The sequence below is a fragment of the Cupressus sempervirens genome, chromosome 8 (assembly GCF_028749045.1).
Source record: "Cupressus sempervirens isolate cs-2001-9-10 chromosome 8, ASM2874904v1, whole genome shotgun sequence".
Classification (NCBI taxonomy): Eukaryota; Viridiplantae; Streptophyta; class Pinopsida; order Cupressales; family Cupressaceae; genus Cupressus; species Cupressus sempervirens.
The window spans coordinates 465,944,260-465,968,673 of NC_143125.1; the positions used below are offsets into that span (position 1 = coordinate 465,944,260).

At 35.1% G+C, this 24,414-nt stretch overlaps 1 protein-coding gene across 2 annotated transcripts in view; it reads right to left on the reverse strand.

Annotated features, from left to right (window-relative positions):
- LOC149543253 (putative exonuclease domain-containing protein At3g15140) overlaps positions 1-24,414 on the reverse strand; it is a 115,601-nt gene that overhangs the window by 85,541 nt on the left and 5,646 nt on the right. For both annotated transcript variants that reach the window (XM_089798100.1, XM_089798099.1), the window contains exon 2: positions 2,315-2,517. In XM_089798100.1, the coding sequence (XP_089654226.1) occupies positions 2,315-2,517 (203 nt within the window). The remainder of the gene's footprint in view (positions 1-2,314; positions 2,518-24,414) is intronic.

Sequence of the window (24,414 nt, forward strand, 5' to 3'; positions counted from 1 at the left end):
CTCTTCAACTAGGATTTTCTATATGAATTCGTATATGGTGTACATCAATGCTGCCTTGGGTGCATTCTCAAGCCTATCGTATGGGAGTATTTTGATCAGCTCACCTTGAGATCCTATCGCATGTACTATAGGAAGGTACAAAATGCTTTCTTAGGGCATTATATGTGTTTATTCAACAAGGAACTGCCAAAGAAGCATGTGTCTGATAAAGCATGAGAAAAAGTGAATAAATATGGTTGTCTATTCCTTTAGTTTCCCAACTTTACCTACATGAGAGTTGGTTATTTCAAAGACGAGCCACATACTCTTCCACGGTATCCAACCGACAAGATCATCCTTATGGAGTTAGCAAGGTAGTTAATGGCAGTACAATCATACCATCCTTCTTTGCATAGGCCAGGCTTTGGTATTTCCTCAAAGAATCCTTTAAGGAATGGTGGCTATTCAATGGAGATGGTGCCAAAGGCCAAGAACATAGAGTTTTAACTACAAAGGATCACTTTGAAGAATTTCATGGTACAAACTTTCTTTGACTAGCAAGGAATGAATGATAAAATTAGAAAATTTACATTCATGTTCATTGTCTCAAAGACCATTGGGTTGATTTGTGCATGGAGATTGATATATATCTGATGGATTACTGTCAATTGACCCTTAAGCACATTGTGGACTTTAATGTTGTAGAGATCCCTACCAGGGTTGAAGATGATAATCAAATCCTAGATCCAGAGTACACTGAGCATCACCTTGATAGGCTGCGTATCCTATCTCCATCTTATTCATCCAAGGGAAGTGTCTCCATATGGGACCATTTTCAGCCTATTCTTGCCAACACATATTCCACACTTTAACAAGGTTGCCTATCTTGTCTCCATCTTATTCATCCAAGGAAAATGTCTCCATATGGGACTGTTTTCAGCCGAGTTCCACCTACTCCATCGATGACTAACATCACTAAACAAAAGGCCTTGGAAAGATGGAACAATGATATGGTGGAACACAATAGATACGTGAATGCCAGTTGGTCGATAACCAAGAGGCAAAATCTAGTTAGATGACCAAAGGGAGTGTGATGTTCCGACTTCAAAGAAGGAATCAATGATCTCGTCACTCTGCTTAGTCACAACGCTGGACTATAAGAATCACATGTCCTTGAGTCGTGAGTGTACAAGTATATCTCTCTCACCGTCTATTCAAAACAAAAGAAGACATTTGGGGACAGATGATAAGTGATGTTATTGGAGCAGTTGTCCAACTCTCTTCGATTGGGACTTTCTATATGAATTTGTATATGGTGTACATTGTTTCTGCCCTGGGTTCATTCTCAGGCCTATCTACCAAGGGTGACCGCATGACAGTACCAGTATGAGAGTATTTTGATCAGCTCACCTTGAGATCTAGTCGCATGCTCTATAGGAGGGTAAATGATGCCTTCTTTGGGCATTATATGTACTTATTCAACAAAGAACTACCATAGAAGAGTCAAGCAAGTTCCATTAGTGATGCTAGTTACCAATGGAATGGGGGGAACTAGGCTGCCTATCCTGTCTCCAACTTATTCATCCAAGGAAAGTGTTAAGCAAGTTCCAGTAGTGATGCTGGTCACCAACAGAGCAGGTGGAACTAGGATGCCTATCCTATGTCCATCTTATTCATCCAACAAAAGTGTCAAGCAAGTTACATTAAACCATCCAGTGCTATGGTACTTTGGAACTACTTTGTGTTAAGCTTAAAAAGGAGCATACACAAGTTATAGCATGTTTAAGTAGATAAATAAACTTTATAAATTTTTTATCATAAGAACTAGTCCAAGTTGTAGAATACCAAACTAAGGAAATATATTGAAAACCTTGTAAAACTTCCATCTTATGAAACTTAGATTCAAGCTTCCTGAAATCAAATATTAATCTTCTAGAAGTTTAGACCAAAGTAAAATTTAATAACAATATATAATAGGTGTCATTTTAGTTGCTGGCCTGACCAACAGTGAGAGGTTTTATCAATATGTAAATCTTCCACAGCATAAGACAGATAAAATAAATCCCATAAAGAGACCTCCGAGTGTTACAGAGATGAGAAAATCTGAAAGAAATGCAAATAAAGTGCTTCTTAGAACTTGTAGATAGCTGCATCACCATCCTGACCATTATTTTCCATTGTATGTCACCAAGACTGTAAACGGTATGTTCAAACAGGACACTTTCCCCAAACAAGCTACATGGAAACATATTAGTACTAACCTGGTCCAAAATGGACCATAATCTACAGACGAGATGTTTTAATAGTAATTGGTTTCAAATGCATCAAGTCGTACCTGTGAAAGGCATCCACAAATTTCAAAGTGTGAGCATCAATCATCAGTACTGGAAACTCAAGAATTTCAACTTTCCCTTCCAAGTCAAGAACTAAGAAATAATCAAACTGCTGAGGTTGCCGCTTCTCTAATTTATCAATTCCCACTTCAAGGCGAGAAGAATAACAGTGGCTGAATTTCTCCAAGTGTTGAGGATCATCCATCTATCAAAAGGAAAAAATACAATGTCACTTTTCTCATTAAATAGTACTTTCACAAGATTAAATGTTGCTATCCCTCTCCATTTATCTTGATAATCTTTAGCCTGCCAGTTTGATGCAGTTTCCTTCACATGAGGGCAGGAAGCATTGAGTCTACCAGGTATTGTAATCATAAAAAACATTACAAATAAAGGTCAAAGTACAACAAAATTCAGAAGAGTAAGAAGAAAATAAACAAAGCATACAAAGAGTCCTGCAAACAATAAATAGATAAAACCACATTTAATGAAGACAAACGTAAGACTTCTAAAACATAACTTGAGGCTTCTCCTTCAAGAAGCTCATCTACCTAACAACCACGAGAAGTCACACTTGCATGGCTCATTCATGAATACAATGGTGTAATCCCTTTAGCCTGTTGATTGTATCAGCTTATGGAGTGACCAAAATGTGGCATACATAGCATTACAATGATTATTAATTCCTAGATTTATTAATCTTCATAGCCTAATTAGAATCCATAAAGGCAGCAATTAGATGTTGGACATATATTGTGAGTTTTGAACTAGTTGTACAACTTTTAGAGATTGACCATTCAAGGTGACTTCTCATATTTAACAGCCTTCTTTCATTCTGCTCATACTGTGTGTATCTTTATTTTGCTCTGATTTGTGATTTGCTGTCGTTTTCGGCTATATTGTTGCTTTTCTACTTGAGTGCTTGAGCAATTTGATTACAAGTGTTAATAAAGCAAGCCAAGATTCTATGGTGAAAGATATCTTCATTGCGAGAGTCAAGATTTTGAGTTAATGTGTTGTTTTTTAGATATCTTTATATCTTCTTAGACCACTGCCATTCACCTAGGAATTGCTATGGACTTCTGTTTCAATCTACTCAGGGATCTAATGAATACTTTTCATATAGTAAGAATTTTGTTTTTTACCACAACTTACTAATCCAAAGGTTAAAAAAAGGGTTTTTTTCAGCACTGTGCAGTCTGAATTCACGCATTGGTGCAATATGGAAATCATTGGATCTGTCTTGGCACGGAATCACAGTGTTATAAGTGGTCAATCACCCCATTTTTGAGATTTTAGCATTGGAATTTTTTTCAGACCCTTCACAATATTGACATCAACTGATTTGTCGCAGCAAGATCACAGAAGTTGTTGATCATCCTATCGTTTGACAGTCAGTGATCATGGCATGTCCTACTTAAGCCAAGGCCAAGTCTGCTACAGAAGACTCCGTCATAGGAACATGCACAACTTTCATCAAAAACAAGCTAGAAATACATCAAATCATTTTATATATTCAGTCCTAGAATTTAAGTCATGCGAGTAAAGCAATGTATTATCAATTCTACAGGAAGATGCATGAGTTCCTCCAACTTTCAGGAGGGGGTTTCATTGACAGAAAATAAAAATAAAGTTCAACAAATGGTGGAGGGATGGCTATTCAAATTAATCACAGATATAGTTAAATATATAAAATAACCACAATTAACACAAAATCAGGGACCACAAGAATAGGTTCCCTCTCCAATCTTGTTTTATACTTTGCAGTACTCCAAACATTTATGCAATTGGGTGCTCTTCTTTCCATGAGCATTGTTTTGCAAGGAAAGAATGGCAACAGAAACCTTATTTCTTCCTCCGAGTGAGTAATGTCAATCACATTTATGAAACAGAAAACGTGATTGAAAGGAGAGGCATCAATGTTATTGTTCAAATAACTATATTTGTTACCTTGTGTAGATTCAAAAAGGGGGTACACAGTAGGTTTCCATGATCTAAATAAATCATGTGAGGACCCCTCATCCTTTTTTCATGAAAAAAGCATTCGCCTCAAATGTCAGCTTAATAAAATTCAATATCTCACAAGCAATGTCTCAGAAAACTCTTGGGTGTTGAGATTTATAATTTATTAAAAAAATAAGAACTCACTAAAGATGGAAGTCCTTGCAACTTGCCAAAAATACTCATTGGCAACTATTTGGTGAAAACCTTCAAAAACTTACCAAATCCTGACCAAAAAAGATCTTGGCTACATGAGTCAATTTTGCCCTTCAAAATGTTCAGTTTGCATCATTTTTGGAGTGTGTTTTTTGAGCATCAATGTAGAGGCAGAGCACTGCACAATTGGGAAGTCAAAAGTTCAAGTAAAAAACTTAGCTTGCATTAAAAAAAATCATTTACCCCTAAAGAACACATTTTCATCATTTTTGCATTATCTTTTTTTATAACTCAAGCATGCACCACAAAGGTTTGTTCATGAGTTTCAACGCCTTAAATTGCACTTAGCATTGACAGATCTGGCCTCAAGCCCGCCCAATATTGTGGTGGTATACATGCCAAGGCACTGCTCCCAAACCCCTACAATGGGCACAGCGCTTTGACAAAATTGAGGCTCTACCCTTAAACTACAGCAAGGGGCATTGTCCCTTGACTCTACTAGGGGTGGCCACCTCCAATCCCCTACACTAGTTTTGAAGAGCATAAAACAAATGTTGTTTTGGAACCATGTTTTCCATGGGTAAAATTCGTAAAATATTAATACAAATATGTAATTTATAATCATATGACATTGCCATGTGAATTCACCTAGTTCTTTGATTTATAAATGAAAGAAAAATTCGGTTTTAAGCATGTTATTCAAGATTATTTTACAAATTTACATTTTTATGATAGTCAGAAAATTTAACATATATTTTCTCAAAAACTTTCTGCATCCAAGTTTTTGAAAGTAAATTGGGTCCGCCAAGTTACTGTGGAGTCCAACATTTTCAACTATGAGAATTAGTTCTTGGAAAACCTTAATGAAAAATGCTTCTTCGATACTCAACAGGATATGGTATTAATCTGATAATTGCATTGATACTTGTTTTACTCCATCTTATAAACTAAGGCATAGTAAGAATAGCAAAATGGCATTTCATACTTAAATCCCAATACAAAAATGGCACGTATAAAAATAATTATAATTTACACAACACTATGGAAGACATCATAGGAATGTCTGGAACTGCAAATCATTCCCTAGGGGTCTCTAATTGAGGAAAATCCAAAGTAATAACCCCCACATTGGGAAGACATCTCCTTTTCTTGGATAAGCAAGGATTGGGAGGGGGTGTCTTTTCCCCTTTTGCCCCCTCCTCGGTACCTCAAGAAAAGAATAGGGAAACATTCCTAAGTAAAACTGTAGAAAATAGATATGGTAGATTATTTGTCAGATAGCCCCATATTTATCATTCCTATGGGAGAAGCAAATGTGGTTTTGAGGGTGCAACGGTTTTCTTATGAGGGGATAACTAAGATAAACTTCCGAGATGTTTTCCATGAAAGTTGCAAGCAAAGCCTCCATAAACAGTTAGCTCCAACAAGCTGTCAATTTTTCCTAAAAAAGGATCCTTAAACTAATAGCACAATTGTTTCACTAAGAAGGGGGAATGGCTACCTACCTAACCACCAACAATTCTCTTGGCTGTTCTTCACAAAGGCCCCACACCATATGGTGTCGAGCAATATGCATTGTTGGCATTTTAACTTGTCCTTATTTAGGACAACACAAAACCAAAACAGCATGTAAGGATAAATCTTTCTTGCAATCAAAAGGGGAATCTGTGTAACATCCAGATTTTCCAGGGTCTAATTTAACAAATACCATACTCAAGGAAATACAGTTGCTACTTTGTTTCATAGGAAGATAGTTATATCATTCATGTTCATGTGAATAAGATTTACCGTTAAAAACAGTTATACAAAATTTCTTAACTAAAAACTTGAATTACCATCAAATGAAATTACAACAGAAATTGAAAACCACATACCTCGGAAAACTGCATTCGAATCAAACTAGGGATGCTTTTGCAACCACCCGAGTTAGTCCACAAATACACTATAACAATTTCACATGATGACTATCATCTAAAAACCATTATCTCAAAATCAAATGATAATTACAATTAAATACCACTATAATTAAAATTAGGGCATCACAAACCACTATATCAATTAGGGCATCAATTACCTTCGGTTCATTCAGGGCTTCTGATACCGCTTTACCACTTAGGGCTTTCACTACCACGGATTCAATTTAGGGCTTCCGCAATGACGGATTTAATCTAGGGCTTCTGCAACGACAGAATCAATTTAGGGCTTCTACAACGATGGAATCAAATAGGGCTTCAGATTCCTTTCCTTCCGATTGCTTAACTGTGATAGTAACTCAAGGTTAGAAATATACTTTATTTGATATCCATATAAATGAAAAACAATCCACGATTCTATATCTTGCATCTAGGTGTAAAATAACGGTAACAATAAACTAACTTAATTTAATCTTACCTCCTCATAAATAAAAATGATAATACCTATTTCTGATAATAGTTGAATGCATAGCTTATCTCTGTCTGACTCATGTCCGACATCTTGAGTGGGGTAAAATATTGTCAGGGGCTTAACCACCCAACCTTTGACCACAAAATATCCCCACACGATCTGTATCGAGAAAGGCCCTCCCTACCCAGAATTGACAGGGAACATCATTCCATCCACTAGGCATCATGAAATATAACACGCCATACAACTTGGCAACAAGAGATCACCATAACAGGAAATGCATGAGCTAATATATATTAGTTTGTTTATGTATGAATGTATAGGTTACTGATTTCATTCTTGCATTTCTTTTTCATAGGTTCATCTACACCTCCTCACCATAATCAGGCCATCAGGCCAGTGATTCCTGGGTACCTGAACATTTAGTCTTTACTGATATGACATGTACCTTATTCACCCTAATATGGCTCTTAGCCTAGTGATTTTACTCTGGTCCATTGACTTATCTCAGTATCAATCATTAATTTAAATTTGAATATTAAATTTGCCTATGAAGGAAAGGCCATCCAAGTACGATTTACTATCTTATGGCATCTTCTGTTATAAATATAAATTGATTCAGACTCAAATCATTATGGCAGTCGGTTTGATCTTTCATGATTAAAATTGTTCTATGGCAGAAGGCTTCAACTATTTATTTACAAATCAGATGAAACATGGAAATTCATATGCACAATTCAAATATAGGATTTCTCATGCACAACTTGGGTTTGGAATTTTATTTGCATAACTCGCACCTTCACCTCAATCTGGCATTTAGCCGGGTGAAAGTCTTATTACAGTTATCAGTCATAAAATCTTATTTTGAAATGAAAAGAAATAAAGGTTTTATGAAGAACTTTAGAGGTTATTTGTAAAGATTGGCAATCCTGAATATATTCTGTCCTTTCAAGACATTAGACTGATTTGAAAATATTGCTTGGATAAACAATCATATCCAACTAAGGTTATGCTTAAATGCAATGGACGTAATTGTAAACTTAAAGATGATTTACGTATATTCCAGAACATATGAAAGACGGCTTGTTTTAATACTATCTGAAAAAAACTTGGAACAAGACTCAAAGCCAACTCAACTTAACAGGTTTTAAGAATAAAATAAAGAAGAATATGCAAGATGTCTCCTTACGTGACTCACTGCTCTGCAGTCGAATTTGCTATAACTTGGACTCAAACACCTCCTTCAGATCTCCACAGGAAAGCAGTTGATTATTGAGAATGCAAAAACGTATAAGTTCGGGTGCTAAGGGCACCGTAACAAAGCAAGGGAAATCGAAAGATAAGTGGTAGTAATAAGAACAAGCCGGATATTTGTGTGCCGAAACATGACAAGGCCATCATATAATACTTTGGGAATGACCTTACGGCTTCCTGCCGTTACAAGATTCATATGATTTCTTATTCAATCGGTTTTGAAAAAGAAGAATAAGAGAAGAGGGAAAAATTAATTGAAAAGGAAAGATGAAAAGTTTATTTATTAATATTATTTTATATTATCTTATCATCTTGGTTAAGTTTACAAATACAGACGTTTATAAATATTAATTAAAATATTATGATAAAAGATATACTAAAATCCTTAGAGATATGTTTATATATTTTAACGCAATTATTTAATTAAATTATTTATTTAAATAACTCATGCAATTCCATAGATGTATCCTGTTTCAAATCGCTAGGTCCTCTACCGGTCTGTCCAATGATGGTGATGCCCTACCTAATTCTTATCTGACAATGCTTCCACCCCTTCGACATGCTCCCTACAAGGAATTTCTCTGTAATTAAATTATAAATTATATAATCTTCAATAATCATAATGGTTAACCTTTCATCTTAATTCCATGAATTCGCGATTAACGATCAACTAACATGTCATCTGCACTTGAAATCATAACGACCAACTATCTTACCATCTCGCCAGATTATATCAAATTAAACTGCCAACTGACTTCATGTGAACCTCAACGGCTATATTTCAAGCTAGGTCAAAAATTGGGATGTAACAATCTGCTTTGTAAATAAAACAAAAAGCCCTAGAACTCTAAGCAATAGAAACAACTTATCTTTTTGGTTCTTGAGCATGGACACAAGGCTTATCATCACTTCTACTCGAGTTTTTCTACCTTAAACCCCAGAAACCTTTGATAGCTCTAATGCTCATATTTGCTAGCTAATTGCAGAGATTAAAAAGCATGAATACAACACAAAGCTTGAATCAGATTAAGCACAAGATGCAGCAAATCAAATAGAGCAACTTTTATACAAAGACGCAACAACCACATCCAAGATATCTGCAAACAAAGCCTGCAGTACTCAACAAAGGCTATTCGACTTAACAAATCAACACACAAAAGATAGCATAAAACAGCTTGAAGAATAATTTTAGCAATAAGTAGGCATAAAATTAGCATATTTTTTCTAAATGCATAAAGTAGTTAATTATAAGTACTAAGGGTCAAGATATTTTGCATGCTTCAATAACATAATTTATCAAGATTATTTCTCATTCTTCACTAAAAATAGCTTCCCAGTGAACTAAGCAAGCCTTTAAATTACCATCTAATACAGATCAATTAAAACTATACTGATAATCAATGACTAAAGTATACAGTATAATGTTGATAAGGTTCTCTCGATGAATTGATACCATTCGAGTGACTTGCTCATTTTGAAAACAGATTGCCTTGGAAGAAGCTTCAAACCCTAGTGAACAATGGTAATTCACCAAACAATCTTGGTGACTTGGATTTAATTTTCTGAAAACTTCATTGCAAAATCTTCCAAAAGTTAGGAATTTGAAAATATACTGTGTCAATGATGATCTGACTATCCATCCTTAGTCCTTGTCAGATAAAAGTTTATTTGTTAAATTTTAGGCATCTTTATTAACTTATTGTAAACCCTCAAAGCCTTGTTGAACTGCTAGATATTGCTCTTGTGATGACTGCAATTTCTCTACGAACAAAACTATCCAAAAACTTGTTGAAACCCTTAAAAACATTCAACATCATTTGAGGGTGTAGCAACTGCTGCAATGAAATTTCGCAACACTAAATGAGTAATGCTAATGGAAATAACCCAAAGCATCTTGAAGGTAGTTAAAATCTGTTCTATAATTTAACTTTCCTTTGTTTTCACTTTCCCTTTCTAAACATGCACCTGAGTCATCATTATTTTCCATTTTATCAAAAACTGATCATCCTTAATCAGGCACATGTCTGGGCACATGTTTGGGTGTTTATGATTATAAATATGGCTCCTGAAATTTCCACCTTCTTTGATATTCAAATTTCAGAGGCTTATTTTGTGCAATTTGTTTACTCATTTCAGAACTTCGTTATTCATTTTCTGATTTGTGTTGCAGACGTAACATACAATAAGATATCCAACTTGATATGCAAATATGAACAAACTGGATAAACATACAACCATTGAAATTTCATAAACTAATCAACAAATTAACTGTTGTACAGCAGTGTGCAAAATAAAGGTCTGACCTTTATTTATAGCAGGAATAATAACCTTCAATTAAATGCACTGTTCTGTAATAAGTCCTCCACACACTGGTGCAAACGCTAAGAAAACAATAATGATAAATGGAATATACAAAAGTAAACACTTATCAGAAAGTGTGAAGTTGATAACTCGGAGTTGTTCATGACATAGAGAACCCCTACGCCACTATGAAGGATGTGATTGTGTAATGTCCCCATTTTTGCCAGCATCGGAGTTCCAGCGATTAGCCTATTATTGTGATCCTTGTAGGCTAATTATCATGGATAGAGGATCTTCTGAGACACTGGCTTGGCTTGGGAGGGTCTTGTCTTCTCCACAATTCAGTCAACTACAGGTTAGTCTTCGTTTGGCTCAGACTGGACTTCATTTGGGCTTCAATTTGTGTACTTACTATTTTTGGTAAGTTGGGTGTTAATTGAGATGGACCCTTTCTATTTTTGGAAAGTGCATTAGGTCACATGCAGAAATAATAGGTGTGACACCTATTTCAAATGGCATATTCAAGTGATGAGTATTTTAGGAGTTATTATATTTTTAGTGGCCAAATTATTATTAAATCATTATATGGCTTATTATATATTTCACTTAAGTTGAGGGTTGAGTCATCATTGGAAGGGGCCATTTATTATATACCTAAGCCAAGTATTGAATAATTGAAGTGATGTTGTGTTGGAAAGTTTCAAGAGCTGAGTTTTTTTGGGAAACTTTTGCAATTTCTAAAGTTGACTTCTTTTGGAAAATTTTATCAACAAAGCATTATAAATATGAGCTCATTTTATTGGAAAAAGCACGCTTGGATATTTATTTGCTTGTGTTGCCTTTGTGGCTTTTTTTGAGGTTCTGAATTTTGATGCCCTCGCTGAAGTGTAAGGGTCTGAATTCTAAGTTTTTCCATTGGATCTACAGCTGAAGTTGTAGATTCAAATCTGAGATTTTGTTTTGAGTTGCATTGGCAATTGTGCTAAGGTGTACAATTGGTCATCTCTCCACCTATATTTTCCTGTGGCCAAGGAGAAGTCTATTGTTGAAGGTTGTGATTGCTCCATTTCCATTGCTGAGACATGGGATATAGGTGGATGAATGGTATCTATTTACTGCAAACGCCACTCTGATTTTTGGTGTTCTATTGTTGCTCTTAGTGTTCAACCATAACGGGTGTTCATCCCCCTGTTGACAGTGAGTTTGTGTGTGAGATTATTCCCTGCATTCTGACTATATAAAAATTGATGGTTTGGCATGCAAATTAAGGACTGTGGGATTGCTGGAATTAGACCAAATGCTGGAAGTTAATGGTTGACAAATGTGCAGGGCATTTCTTATGGAACTCTGCATGAGCTGGACAGAGTGAATGTGGATTATGATGGGAATTCATGTCAGGTTGAGTTAGATGATACAGTTGTTGACACAAGTTCCTAGAATTGTGCATTTGATGGCGATGCAGTAATAATGGGAGTGGGTGCACACGATGATATTGTCATATCAGCAGCTACTTCTGCGCCATTTGAGCTATCTGTTGAGGAGTTTAGTGTTGTGCAAGTGGTTGTTGTTACAATGTAGCTTCGGTAAAAGCGAAATATACCTTATCACAAGCATGTGAATTTGTGATTATCATATACATACACACACACTAACGTTATTACTATTATACAATCTGTATTTCATATGCTCAGGTTATTATTAATAATATATAAGAGTCTGAATTATGTTTTGTATATTATATCTCAAATTAAAAGTATATTTATTTCTTATCAGAGATTTGCTTATTTTTACATGGTATCAAAGCCAGCCTGATAGAGAAACTCGATCTCAGAAATATTGATATCAAAGTTATCAAAATCAGAATTATTAAATCAGATTTCTAAATTCAAAATGGTGAATCAAGAAAGGGGATAGACTTGAAGGAGCTTCTAATTTTACATTCGAGTTATGATTGTACTACAAGAGATGGAATTAGAAGAATATGTAGAGTCAAATAAACCAATACCAAAAAATGATCCAAAGAAAACAACATGGAAGAGGCACAACAACAAAGCCATGAAGATTACTATAGATTCTATGAGAATCACATTCTCCCCTCTATATCTAGTCTCAAAATAGCTTTCGAGATGTTTTCTACAATTAAGAATACGTTCAAAATTAACAACAGTAGTAGATTGCTAACACTGAAGAAAGATTACCTATATATCAAAATGAACAATGGAGAATCAATCACGTCTTATTTATTAAGAATTTTCGAGTTGAAAGATCAACTTGTAACCATTAGAAGTCAAGTAGATGACAAAGAACTTAGCATTGTAGCCTTACAAGAAACGGGATTGGTCAAAAGTACAATGTTTCAAATGTGATAAATTGGTCACACTCATAACTTCTGTCTAGAACGAAAGGAAATTCAAGCAGCTCTAGTAGAAATCAAAGAGGAAAAAGATGAAAAAAAAGAAAAACTATGCATTTTATCTAGCGCTATCAAGTGAAATAAACTCAACAAGAATACCTAGATTATAGACAATGGAGCATCATGTCATATCACAGGCTTTAGAGATAAATTTGAAAGTTTCGAAGGATACTCCTATGAAGAAGTAACCATTGGAGACAACTCTACACACCAGGTTAAAAGTATTGGATCATGTTCAATTTAACTAAATTCAGGTATTACTCTCCAACTTAAGAATGTTTTATTTGTACCTAGTGTGAAAAGAAATATGGTCTCTATCTCTAGTCTTGTTGATCAAGGGTATCAAATCACCTTTCAAGAAGTTAAAGTTCTATCTTGGCCAAAGAATTCAAATATCAAGAAAGCTATATCCATTGGATTTAGAGATGGAAGTCTATACAAACTTTGTAACCAGCAAAATTTAGCTCTAATTCATGAAACATTAAACACAAATGAAATATGGCATAGAAGACTAGGTCACCTTCATTTTCGTGCTTTATCATCAATAGGAAAATTTGTAACAGGGTTACCTACCCTCAAACCTGATCATGTAGGCATTTGCAAAGGATGTGCCCTAGGTAAAAACACGAAAGAATCATTTCCCAAAAGTGTACACAAATCAAATTTTGTACTTGAACTTATTCATACTAATCTATGTGGTCTTATGTCTGTACCTTCCCTAAATGAATGTCTCTATTATGTGATCTTTATAGATGACTATTCTAGGAGAACTTGGATCTACTTCCTTAAACAAAAGGAATCAATTGAAGTGTTATCTAAATTCAAAGAATTCAAAGCCCTAGTTGAAAATCAGTCCGGTCAGAAATTCAAAACCTTAAGATCAGATAATGGAGGTGAATACATCTCAGAAATCTTTAGAGATGTTTTCATTACTCTTGGACTTAAGAGGAAGTTTTCTATACCATATAATCCTCAACAGAATGGAGTCTCAAAACAAAAAGATTGATCCATTATTGAATCAGCCAAAGCTATGATGCATAACCAAAATCTTCATACCTTTTTTTTAGGTTGAAGCTTCTAATACTACAGTTTATATTCAAAATAGATGTCCTCACTCAATATTGGAAAATACAACTCCTAGAGAAGTATTTACAAGCATCAAACTAGACTTAAGCCACCTAAGAATATTTAGGTGTCTTGTTTATATTACATATTCCTAAAGAAAAGAGAACAAAATTAGAATCATCTAGAAAGAAGGGTATACTCATCGGATACAGTGAATCAACCAAAGGTTACAGGATCTATGTCCCTAGTCAAAGAACCAACGAAGTTAGTAGAGATGTAAAATTTGAAGAAGACATTGTCTTTAATCTTTCAAAGAACATTGATGAATCATACGCAGAACCTACTACTGATCTAGATGAGGATTATTCAGTAGAGAATGAGAGGGAGGATGATACTGAACATATTACACCTATTATTCCAAATTCAGATAATACTAAAAATCCTTACAACAAAATGAGACCACTTTGGGCTAGAAAAGTGATAGAAGAAAATCATATAGAACCTAATGAAGTAGTCAGAGAAAGCAAGAAAGCAAGAAATCAATCATGCTACGTAGCGCTACTCTCTAAACTCATCAAAACAGAGCCTTCAAATGTCAAAGAAGCCTTATCAAGCAAATCTTGGAAAGAAGCAATGATTGAAGAATATCAATCAATACTAAAAAATGATGTGTGGGATATTGTACCCAAACCAAAAAATAAATCGGTGGTCTCTTCTAAATGGCTATACAAATCAAGCATGCACCTGCTAGCAGCATTGAAAAATAGAAAGCTAGATTTGTAGCCTGTGGATTCTCGCAGAAGGAAGGAATTGATTATGAAGAAACATTCGCACCAATTGCCCAGTACACATCTGTTAGAACCATCATAGTGATTGTAGCTTCCAAAGGGTGTAAGATACATCAAATTGATATCAAAACAACATTCCTAAATGATGAAATTGAAGAAGTATATATTGAGCAACCAGAAGGACTCATCACTCATGACAAAAACTCTCATGTGTGCAAATTAAAGAAAGCATTGTATGGCCTGAAACAAACACCCTGGACATAGTATAAAAGAATACACAGCAATCTCACAAAATTAGGGTATTCCAAGAATGAAGCTGATCCTAACATATACTTTAAAATAAATGAAGATGATATGATTATTCTTGTATTATATGTTGATGACTTGCTTATAACAAGTGAAGAACATCTCATAGCTAAACCTAAATGTAAACAGAACTAACAGCAAAATTTGATATGAATGACCTAGGACTACTTCATTACTTCCTAGGTCTAGAAGTCTAGTGAAAGGAGGACTACATTTTCTTAAATCAAGGAAAATACATTGTTGATATTTTGACCAAGTTTGGAATGATGGATTGTAAACTAGTTACTACTCCTATGGAAACTAACTTACAAAAACTGAAGAATGACAGATTTGAATCTGAACCTATTGATCCTACTTACTATAGGCAAATCATCGGGTCACTAATGTACTTGGTTAATACTCGTCCTAATATCTATTATGTAACTAAAACATTAAGTCAATTCATGTGTGAACCAAAGATGATACATCTTATGGCAGCTAAGCACATCTTACGATACCTAAAAGGTTAAGTTGATATGGGACTCAAATATGATCAAGTTGAAATCAATCTTCATGGATATTCGGATTCTGATTGGGCCCCTAGCTCTACTGAACGTAAGAGTACTACAGGATGTTGTTTCAGTCTTGGATCTGCAATGATTTCTTGGTTTAGCAAGAAACAATCTTCAATTGCCTTAAGCTCCACTCAAGCAGAATATATAGCCTCGTCCATGGGAGCCAGAGAAGTTGTATGGTTACGGAAGTTGCTAGTTGGGTTGTTCAAGAAACCTTTGAAGCCAACTATCATTCACTGCAATAATCAAAATTGTATCAAGCTTTCAGCAAATGTAGTTTTTTACAATCAATCTAAGCATATTAAGATACCTTATCATTATATTAGGGATATGGTAGATCGAGATGTTATCAAACTAAAGTACACAAGTACAAATGAGCAAACAGCGGATGTTCTTACCAAACCTCTTGCCAAAGTTAAATTGGAATATTTCAGAGGTAAACTTGGCATGATTAAATTGTAATTTTTGAGTTCTAATTTATATGTGTGTGTTTATTCTTCTAATGGAATAGTTGCATCAGATATATAATGAAAATGACGATCTTTCATACACATATATTCAGAAGGTAATCATTGTAAGGTGACGATCTTACAAATGATAGGACTGTTATCATGACAGATTATGTTATTGTTCCAAATACGCCAGAAGTCATTGATAACAAACATATTATAATCAATCTAATTATTAGTCCGGTGTGCTGGAAATCATAATACATGTTATGATAGTGTTTATAACATTGAGATTATAGTTATTTGACAAGTCACTATTTCAGAGTGTTAAAGTCAAGTAATCTGATGTGTATGGATATTATTAATGTTGATGTCATGTTAAGGTTCTTGAGATATGTTGATATTTCTCTTCTCCCTTGCTAAGAGGGAGTATTAAAGTGTAGCTTCAATAGAAACGAAATATACATTATCACAAGCATGTGAATTTGTGATTATCATTTATATATATATATATATATATATATATATATATATATATATAGACACACACACACTAACATTATTACTATTATACAATCTTTATTTCATATGCTCATGTTAATGTATATACTTGTCCATTCATCGGGTTGTGTTGATACTAATTGGGCTAAGTCTAATACTGATCGGGCAATGTTAATTGTAACTAGGCTATGTTATGTTATCGGCCTCCGAGCCATGACTCTATGTGGCCCAAGGGCCAAGTAAGAATCATGTCCCTACGGGGTCATGAAGCCCGTCCACTCCATATTTATTATTTATAGATGACCGATGGTGAGATAAGGGACATCAATAACATTGGTAATGCTCCCTCACATCTTCGATCTAGTCTTAACATAAAGTGATAGATAGTATAAAGAACAAGTCATAGTGTATACTTCAGATCCATATAAAGCATACAACGAGCATTATTACTAATAGTATAGGAGTCTGAATTATGTTCTGTATATTATATCTCATATTAAAGTATATTTATTTCATATCAGAGATCCTGCTTACATTTACAATTGTAGATGTGTGCCCTGATGATAGTGCAGATGTCATTGATGATAAGGTGAGTAGTGTCAAGACAGAGTCATGTTATAGTTCAGATCAACACAATGGTGAGTTTCACTTCATGGACAACCCGATGTTTGACATGGATGCAACATTTTCATATGACAATCCGATGTTTGACATTGATGTTGATCTTTCACCAGAGTGGAGTTGGCTCAGTTTTCACCATCTACAAATTCGGTTCAATTTTTTGTTATGGCAGTCGGTGATATTCCTGCATCCACATATTTTGACATGGCTACATCTATTGTTGATACAATTGGCATGAGTGCATATGGTTCTACTTTCGATACTTCTTTTTTAGGGATTGTTGGTGATGATCAGGATTTCGGTCCAATATAAATTATGTGGTTGGATATACAGAGGAGAGGATGCATAGATCTTCTATGAAGTTGCCTTCTGGTAACATTCTGACTTCCACATCATCAACACCAGTTTAAGGTGCTATGCTACGAGACATATGGCTGGTCCTAATGATGTCAGTTTGTAGTTGGTTCAATGTTGACAACGATGCCACACACTTCTTCATTTGGGATCCAAGTGGAGGTTGGAGTTCATCGTGTTGCGAGGAGGGAGGACTGTAATGTCTCCATTTTTGCCAGCATCGAAGTGTCAAGGATTAGCCTATTATTGTGATTCTCGTAGGCTAATTATCGTGGATAGAAGTGTTGACATTAAGGTCAATTTGCCTATTAGTGACTTCACATTTAGTCCGTTTCATTACTACTGAGCTCTATAGTTGCTACCGAGCTTATCATTCATCCAGCAGTGATAACCAAGTGTTTCAGTTGCTAATGAGCTAAACAATCATATTGCAATTCATACTGAGCTTCACAGTGTCTACCAAGCATCTGAGACAGTTTATAGCATTGCCCGAGCATAGCAGAGTCTACTGAGCTATCCTATAGAAGTGATGAAGATCTTAGTGTTAATCAAGCTTTGTAGTGTTAACCAAGTATATCAGTGTCTACCGAGCTCGCAGTGTTAAAGAGAATTCAGTGTTGACCAAGTCATGCAGTGTCAACCAAGTGTTACAAGATTCAAGAATTGGCAGATTAACGGATTTTCGGATGATTGATTAATTAACAAAGGAACAAATGTGTTCCTTATAAAGAATTACAAAGACGTTGTTTCTTTTTAGAAACAACGTAGATTGAAGACGAAATTAGAAACAAAACTGAAGAAAGGATAGGAAACATTCCTATCTGGACTGAAGACAAAAGAGACAGGATAGAAAAAATTCCTATCTAGACTGAAAGACGGACTATAGACAAGTAGTTGACCATTATAGAAAGTATTTAACTAAGGAGATAATATCTTAATACCCTCCCTTAATGGTCAACGCAAGGATGTCGAAACATTATGGGATAACAAAGACCCTCCTTGGATCTACAAAATGCTGAAACCAAGAAGCTTTGCCAGAAGAGTGATATGACTCAAAACAGATTGCAATTACAAAACTTCGTTTTTGTGGAAAAAACGGTAAAACACAGAATCTCACGCAACCTTGTGTATTACAGACAACATGAAATGATTTTTAAGGAGAAAATCAACAAACCCAAAAAAATAGAAACAAATTCAGAAGGCGAAAAATGCAGCTTCGCCTTGATCAGGAAGCTCGTCCAAACAACGAAACTCGAAGCTAGTTAACATGCGTTGCTTCCAGTGATTATAATTGCGGCCATTGAATCGAAGACTGCCCTCCAACATCAGATTAGTCAAAGATGCCATTTCGAAGAATTCAGGTACAAACTTCAAGACTGAAATTCAACAGGGCACAAATTTCAAGGCAAATTCCTAGCTAACCCAAAAAAATTGACAGGTACCCAAAAGAACTGATACAAAACCCAAAAAGAATCTGAAGTCGGATTTCAAATCCGTCAACTCAAAAATTGAGGCACGGAAGACAAGGCACCTAGAAAAATCTGACAACCCATTTGAGATCTCGAAAAACCCACCAAGAATCTGTAATCAAAAAGAATTTCTGAGCCCAAAAATTAGGGTTTCAAAAAAAGGCCCTGACTAAAAAAAGCTTGAAAAAAACTCAGATTTCTTGATAATAATGGCGGATTTGTTAAACAAAACACTGTTGGCTTCCACCAATGAAGTCATTTTTGGATTGTGAAGTAAAAAATGGCACTGTTTGTGCAAGAAAGACACCATAAACTGCACTCAGAAAAGACTATGCCTAGATTTTTTTTTTAAATCGAAAGAAAACAGACCCAAAGAATTTTGAAAATTTCAGTCACGAAATCATAAGAGTTTTTAAAAAAATCCTTATAATGGCTCTGATACCATGTTACAAGATTCAAGAATTGGCAAATTAACGGATTTCCGGATGATTAATTAATTAATAGAGGAACAAATGTGTTCCTTGTAAGGACGTTGTTTCTTTCTAAAAGAAACAACGTAGACTAAAGACGAAATTAAAAACTAAACTAAAGACAAGATAGGAAATATTCCCATCTGGACTAAAGACAAAAGAGACAAGATAAGAAAAATTCCTATCTAGACTAAAAGACATACTACAAACAAGTAGTTGACCATTATAGAAAGTATTTAACTAAGGAGATAATATCTTAATATGATTCAGTATCTACCCATTTTTTCAATGTTCACTGAATCATAGAATGTTGACTGAGTTCTTGCTACTTGAAGTAATCAGTATGGACCGAGCTTCAATGTCAACTGAGTGCCAGAGTATGCCGAGTGTTTGCCGAGTTTTAGAACATCACTAAGTTTGTCTTCAGAACCTGAGTTACAGCAATGGGCCAACTTTGTGAATTATGATGAATTTGGTATTGTAGCCAACTCCAAAAAGTAATTAAGTGGATTGGTATATATGTAATGTATTGTATCATATCCAAACATGTATTAATAAGTATGTCAAGAAGTGAAAAAGAAGATGAGTGCCAAGTGATCATTGCAATTAAAGGAATCTCATTCAGCAAATCAAAGTTGTAGATTAGAGATCAGCCACTGATTCATCTTAACAAGTGCATCAATCAAATCCTTTAACCGGGTGGACTTAAAAGTCTTTTGCTAAATCTCCTAACAGAGTGAATACTTCACTGTATGTTTGTAAATCCTTTAACAAGGTGGACCTAACAGTCCTTATTGCTCCTAACAAGGCAGATCACCAAAAGTGATCAATTGCAAGCCTTAATAGACCAACTTTATACTGCAGTACTAAAGCTTGTAAGTATCATCCCCACACCAGTTTTACTTTACACTTGGATATTTATTTGCTTTTGTTGCCCTTGTGGCTTTTTCTGAGGTTCTGAATTTTGATGCCCTCGCTGAAGTATAAGGGTCTGAATTCTAAGTTGTTCCATTAGATCTACAGCTGAAGTTGTACATTCAAATCTGAGATTTTGTTATGAGTTGCATTGGCAATTGTGCTAAGGTGTACAATTGGCCATCTCTCCACCTATATTTTCTTGTGGCTAAGTAGAAGTCTACCGTTGAAGGTTGTGATTGCTCCATTTCCATTGTTGAGGCATGGGATATAGGTGGAAGAATGGAGTCTATTTATTGCAAACACCACTCTGATTTTTGGTGGTCTAGTGCTGCTCTTAGTGTTCAGCCATAACAGGTGTCCATGCCTCTGTTGACAGTGAGTTTGTGTGTGACATTATTCCCTGCATTCTGATTGGATAAGGATTGATGGTTTGGCATGCAAATTAAGGACTGTGGGATTGCTGCAATTAGACCAAATGTTGGAAGTTAAACGGTTTATTAATTTGTAATTGCTTCAATATAGTTGCAGCAGTAGATATGAAAAAACTAAATTTATTTTGTATAGAATTCAGTTTTCAATTTCAAAATGATAGTTGAAAGGTCAATATGTCAGTGCCCTATTAATTTCAATATTAATTATTTAATTAATCTTGAACTATCGGAGGATGATTGCCAAGTGTTTGATTAAATGCCAAATTATGGAGTTGTGAAATAAATTTGTTGATTGTGTAAGTTATAAACAGCTGGGGTTAATACAGGTTGCTGCTGCATCAATCTTGCATGACAGATTTGATTCTAACCACAGAGCTGATATTTTAAGGACAGCCTTGTAATGCCAAATACTTCCAAAAAAACACTTGCCCAGTAACGTAAAAGGCTACAGATACGTGATAGTAGAGAGTAGAGTCTACAACACTTCTATGAACCTTAGAATATGCCACAGGTTTCCACTTCCCAAAAGATAATGAAGGCTGATTAACTGACTGACTTCCAAACTCATGAAATTCAAACCTTATACTTCCATGTCCATCTCACTGATCTTCATTGCTCATTTTGAAGGTGATTAATGCTTTATGGGCAGCAATATTGCATACGGTCGGTTCTTCCAATGCTCATGCAATCATATGCTCCTAATCGCTAAACAAGAAGATCTTCATGCTACCAATGAAAGGTCGTGCCAAGCAACAAAACCAATTCACATGCCCAACCAAGGATAGAACCTTCACGCCAACATTGCAGATAGTGGCCAAAGTTTCAAACAAACATTTCCCATAATCTCACACACAACAATATCATTCTATCACCCAACGCCAAAATATCTTCCACATTAGAAAAAGGCAAATCAACCCAGCTATTAAATCATATATTCTTCAAGACCACTTATACAGCAATTTACTTTAAATTTGTCTTATTCACTCTTTGTCCACTTGCTAGTTCCCACAGTCGAACTCAACTCTATCCTGCAAATTGACCAAGGTTTGCTGCTAAACTCCAAATCTCTTCCAGATCAACTTCCAAGTGGGTCAACCATCAAATGGAAAATCCCTAGCTCTAAACCTAAACTCTAAATTAACGCTTCAGTGTCCAAACTCAAGCCAAGATATTAGATAGAACTCAATGGCCAGAAACAATGGAAAAAACCAGCCAAGAGATGCAAGTAGATATTAATCACCTAGAAAGAAAACAGCATTCATGTTAGAATCTTCATCAAAAATTCAAAAAAATTTACAAAATCAACTTCCAATCATACCTGTAATTTTCAATCAAACTTGTGATTCTTTTATGCTCAATCTGAGACTCTGAATGAATCTCGCCCAATTATCTAGGGAGGATCTTTCAACACTAAGGTTAATCTTCTCTGAGAGAATTTCTCTCCTCAAGAAGGTTGAGACAAATGAAGTTCAATCCTACAAGAACCTCATGTGTTTCTTCAAAAGAAATGAAATAATCTCCATAATGAAAATGAGCTCCCCAAATCACCTTATATGCTTTTCCCACTAGATTTAGTAGAAGACACATTTTGAAATTCGTCTTTTTAATTAAAACTCCATTTTGGCACTGCTAGTTTTAGAGGATTGCTGCAAATTGGACACTACCTGTATGGTATGTGATTTCCAAATGGCCGCCATCTGTCTATTCATTAATATTTAATTAATATAATTTAACTACACATACCTTCAATTTAGTCTCTTGAGTTTATCCAACTGAAGCTACCAAACATTAACACTCCCTCTTAGCCAGGGAGGATAAACACAGGACCATATATTACCTCAATGTAATATAAAGATAATGGAAGTAATGTCCTCCAGAATGTCAACTTATTTGACATTCACTATGTACTCTTGAGCAATGGCCTCCCAAATGTTGAGTTGCAAGATATTCACCAAGTAATGTGAGTAATGGCCTCCTGAGTGTCAACTCATTTGACATTCACGAAGTACTCTATGTAATGGCCTCTTGAACATCAATTAGCATAACATTTACCATGTACTCAAAATGTTCATAAGATATGTGCATGCACACGCATTCTCATAATGCTTACCATATGAACATCCACCATGCAAAGTATAATCTATTATGATCTGCATAGACATCGTAAGATATCCATCATAATAGAAAATTAAGTTATTGTAAGATCATCGCCTTTCAATAACATCTACAAATACAAGTGATAATCATTTCGAAGTCATTACGTCCTCATGATGTCACAAGGGTAGTCCCATTAAAACCATGTAGTCAGACACATGGACTTTTAGACTCCCTCTGAATATCAAATCTTTTGAGCTCCTCATCCAAATGAAGTGTCAAGACTCCCTCTTAATATCAATCTTCATGTTCCTACAAAAGCATCTTTCAAGAGAAAGATCAAGACAAATAACTCTTATAATACATATAAAGTTCCAAATAAGAGGTTGACCACAAAAGTAGTAACAAATAAAAATACTCATCCTATTATTTTTATTACTTTCCATATAACTTATGGTTATCTCTTTTTTCTAATATATATGTTTCCATGTTCTAATCAAATACTTAACATATATCTATTCATATAAAGTATTATTATATTAATTCACTATTCATATATATATATATAGTATTAAAATAGCTTACCTTAGTGGGTGGGTCCATGTTATAACAATGGCCTACTTTACTCACCTTTTAACTTGTCCTAGTGCTTCAATGCTATTCATGTCCTATCTTGCCGATGTTTATGTTCCATGTATATTGAATATGAAAATTGGTCTGCACATGATTATAACCATATCATTATAATATGTTGCGTTATATCTCTTTTCTTTCCATCTTATTTGATAAATGTTTTATAATATTTTTCTCCATCCATTCGATGACCTCGTTTGAAGCGCATGATATTTCTCTTTCCCGCCGATGGGTATCCACGTGGAATGCAAGATTTTTTTCTCTGTCTATTTGTCAGCAGTGGGTCCACCTTCCACTTTCCTCGATAATACTCACTCCTTCCTACTTCGTTGTCTATGTCTATCGTTGATTTGTTTCAACTTCCAAAGTTTACACAAATGCCTCCCTCGATCAAATTGCATCGTCAAAGTCTTAAGAGCGATCCACCACTCCTAGAGAGAAGTCCAAGGCAAAATGTTGGAACTATGGGCATAAAGGTCATATCTAGAAGGATTGTGAGGAGAAATAGAAGAAGAAGAAGAAATACACTTCCGACAATAAATCTTCTCAAAGTGACGCTAATGCCTTTGTAGTAACCTTGGCAGTGCCTACGTCCAATGACGTATAGTTGGTCGATTCGAGAGCATCACTTCACATGACATCTCATAAAGAGTGTTTCTCAAAGTATGTACAATACAATAGCAAAAAGGTGTTATTGGGGAGCAATTCTACACTAGAGATCTTTGGAAGAGGAAAATTCAAAATCCAATTCCCCTACAGCAAAGTAAAGGGAATTGATGGAGTAATGCATATTCCTAATCTATGAATAATATAAATGGCACAAAGGTGTTATTGGGGAGCGATTCTACACTAGAGATCTTTGGAAGAGGAAGAGTCAAAATCCAGTTCCCCTACAAAAAAGTAAAGGGAATCGATGGAGTAATTCATATTCCTGATCTG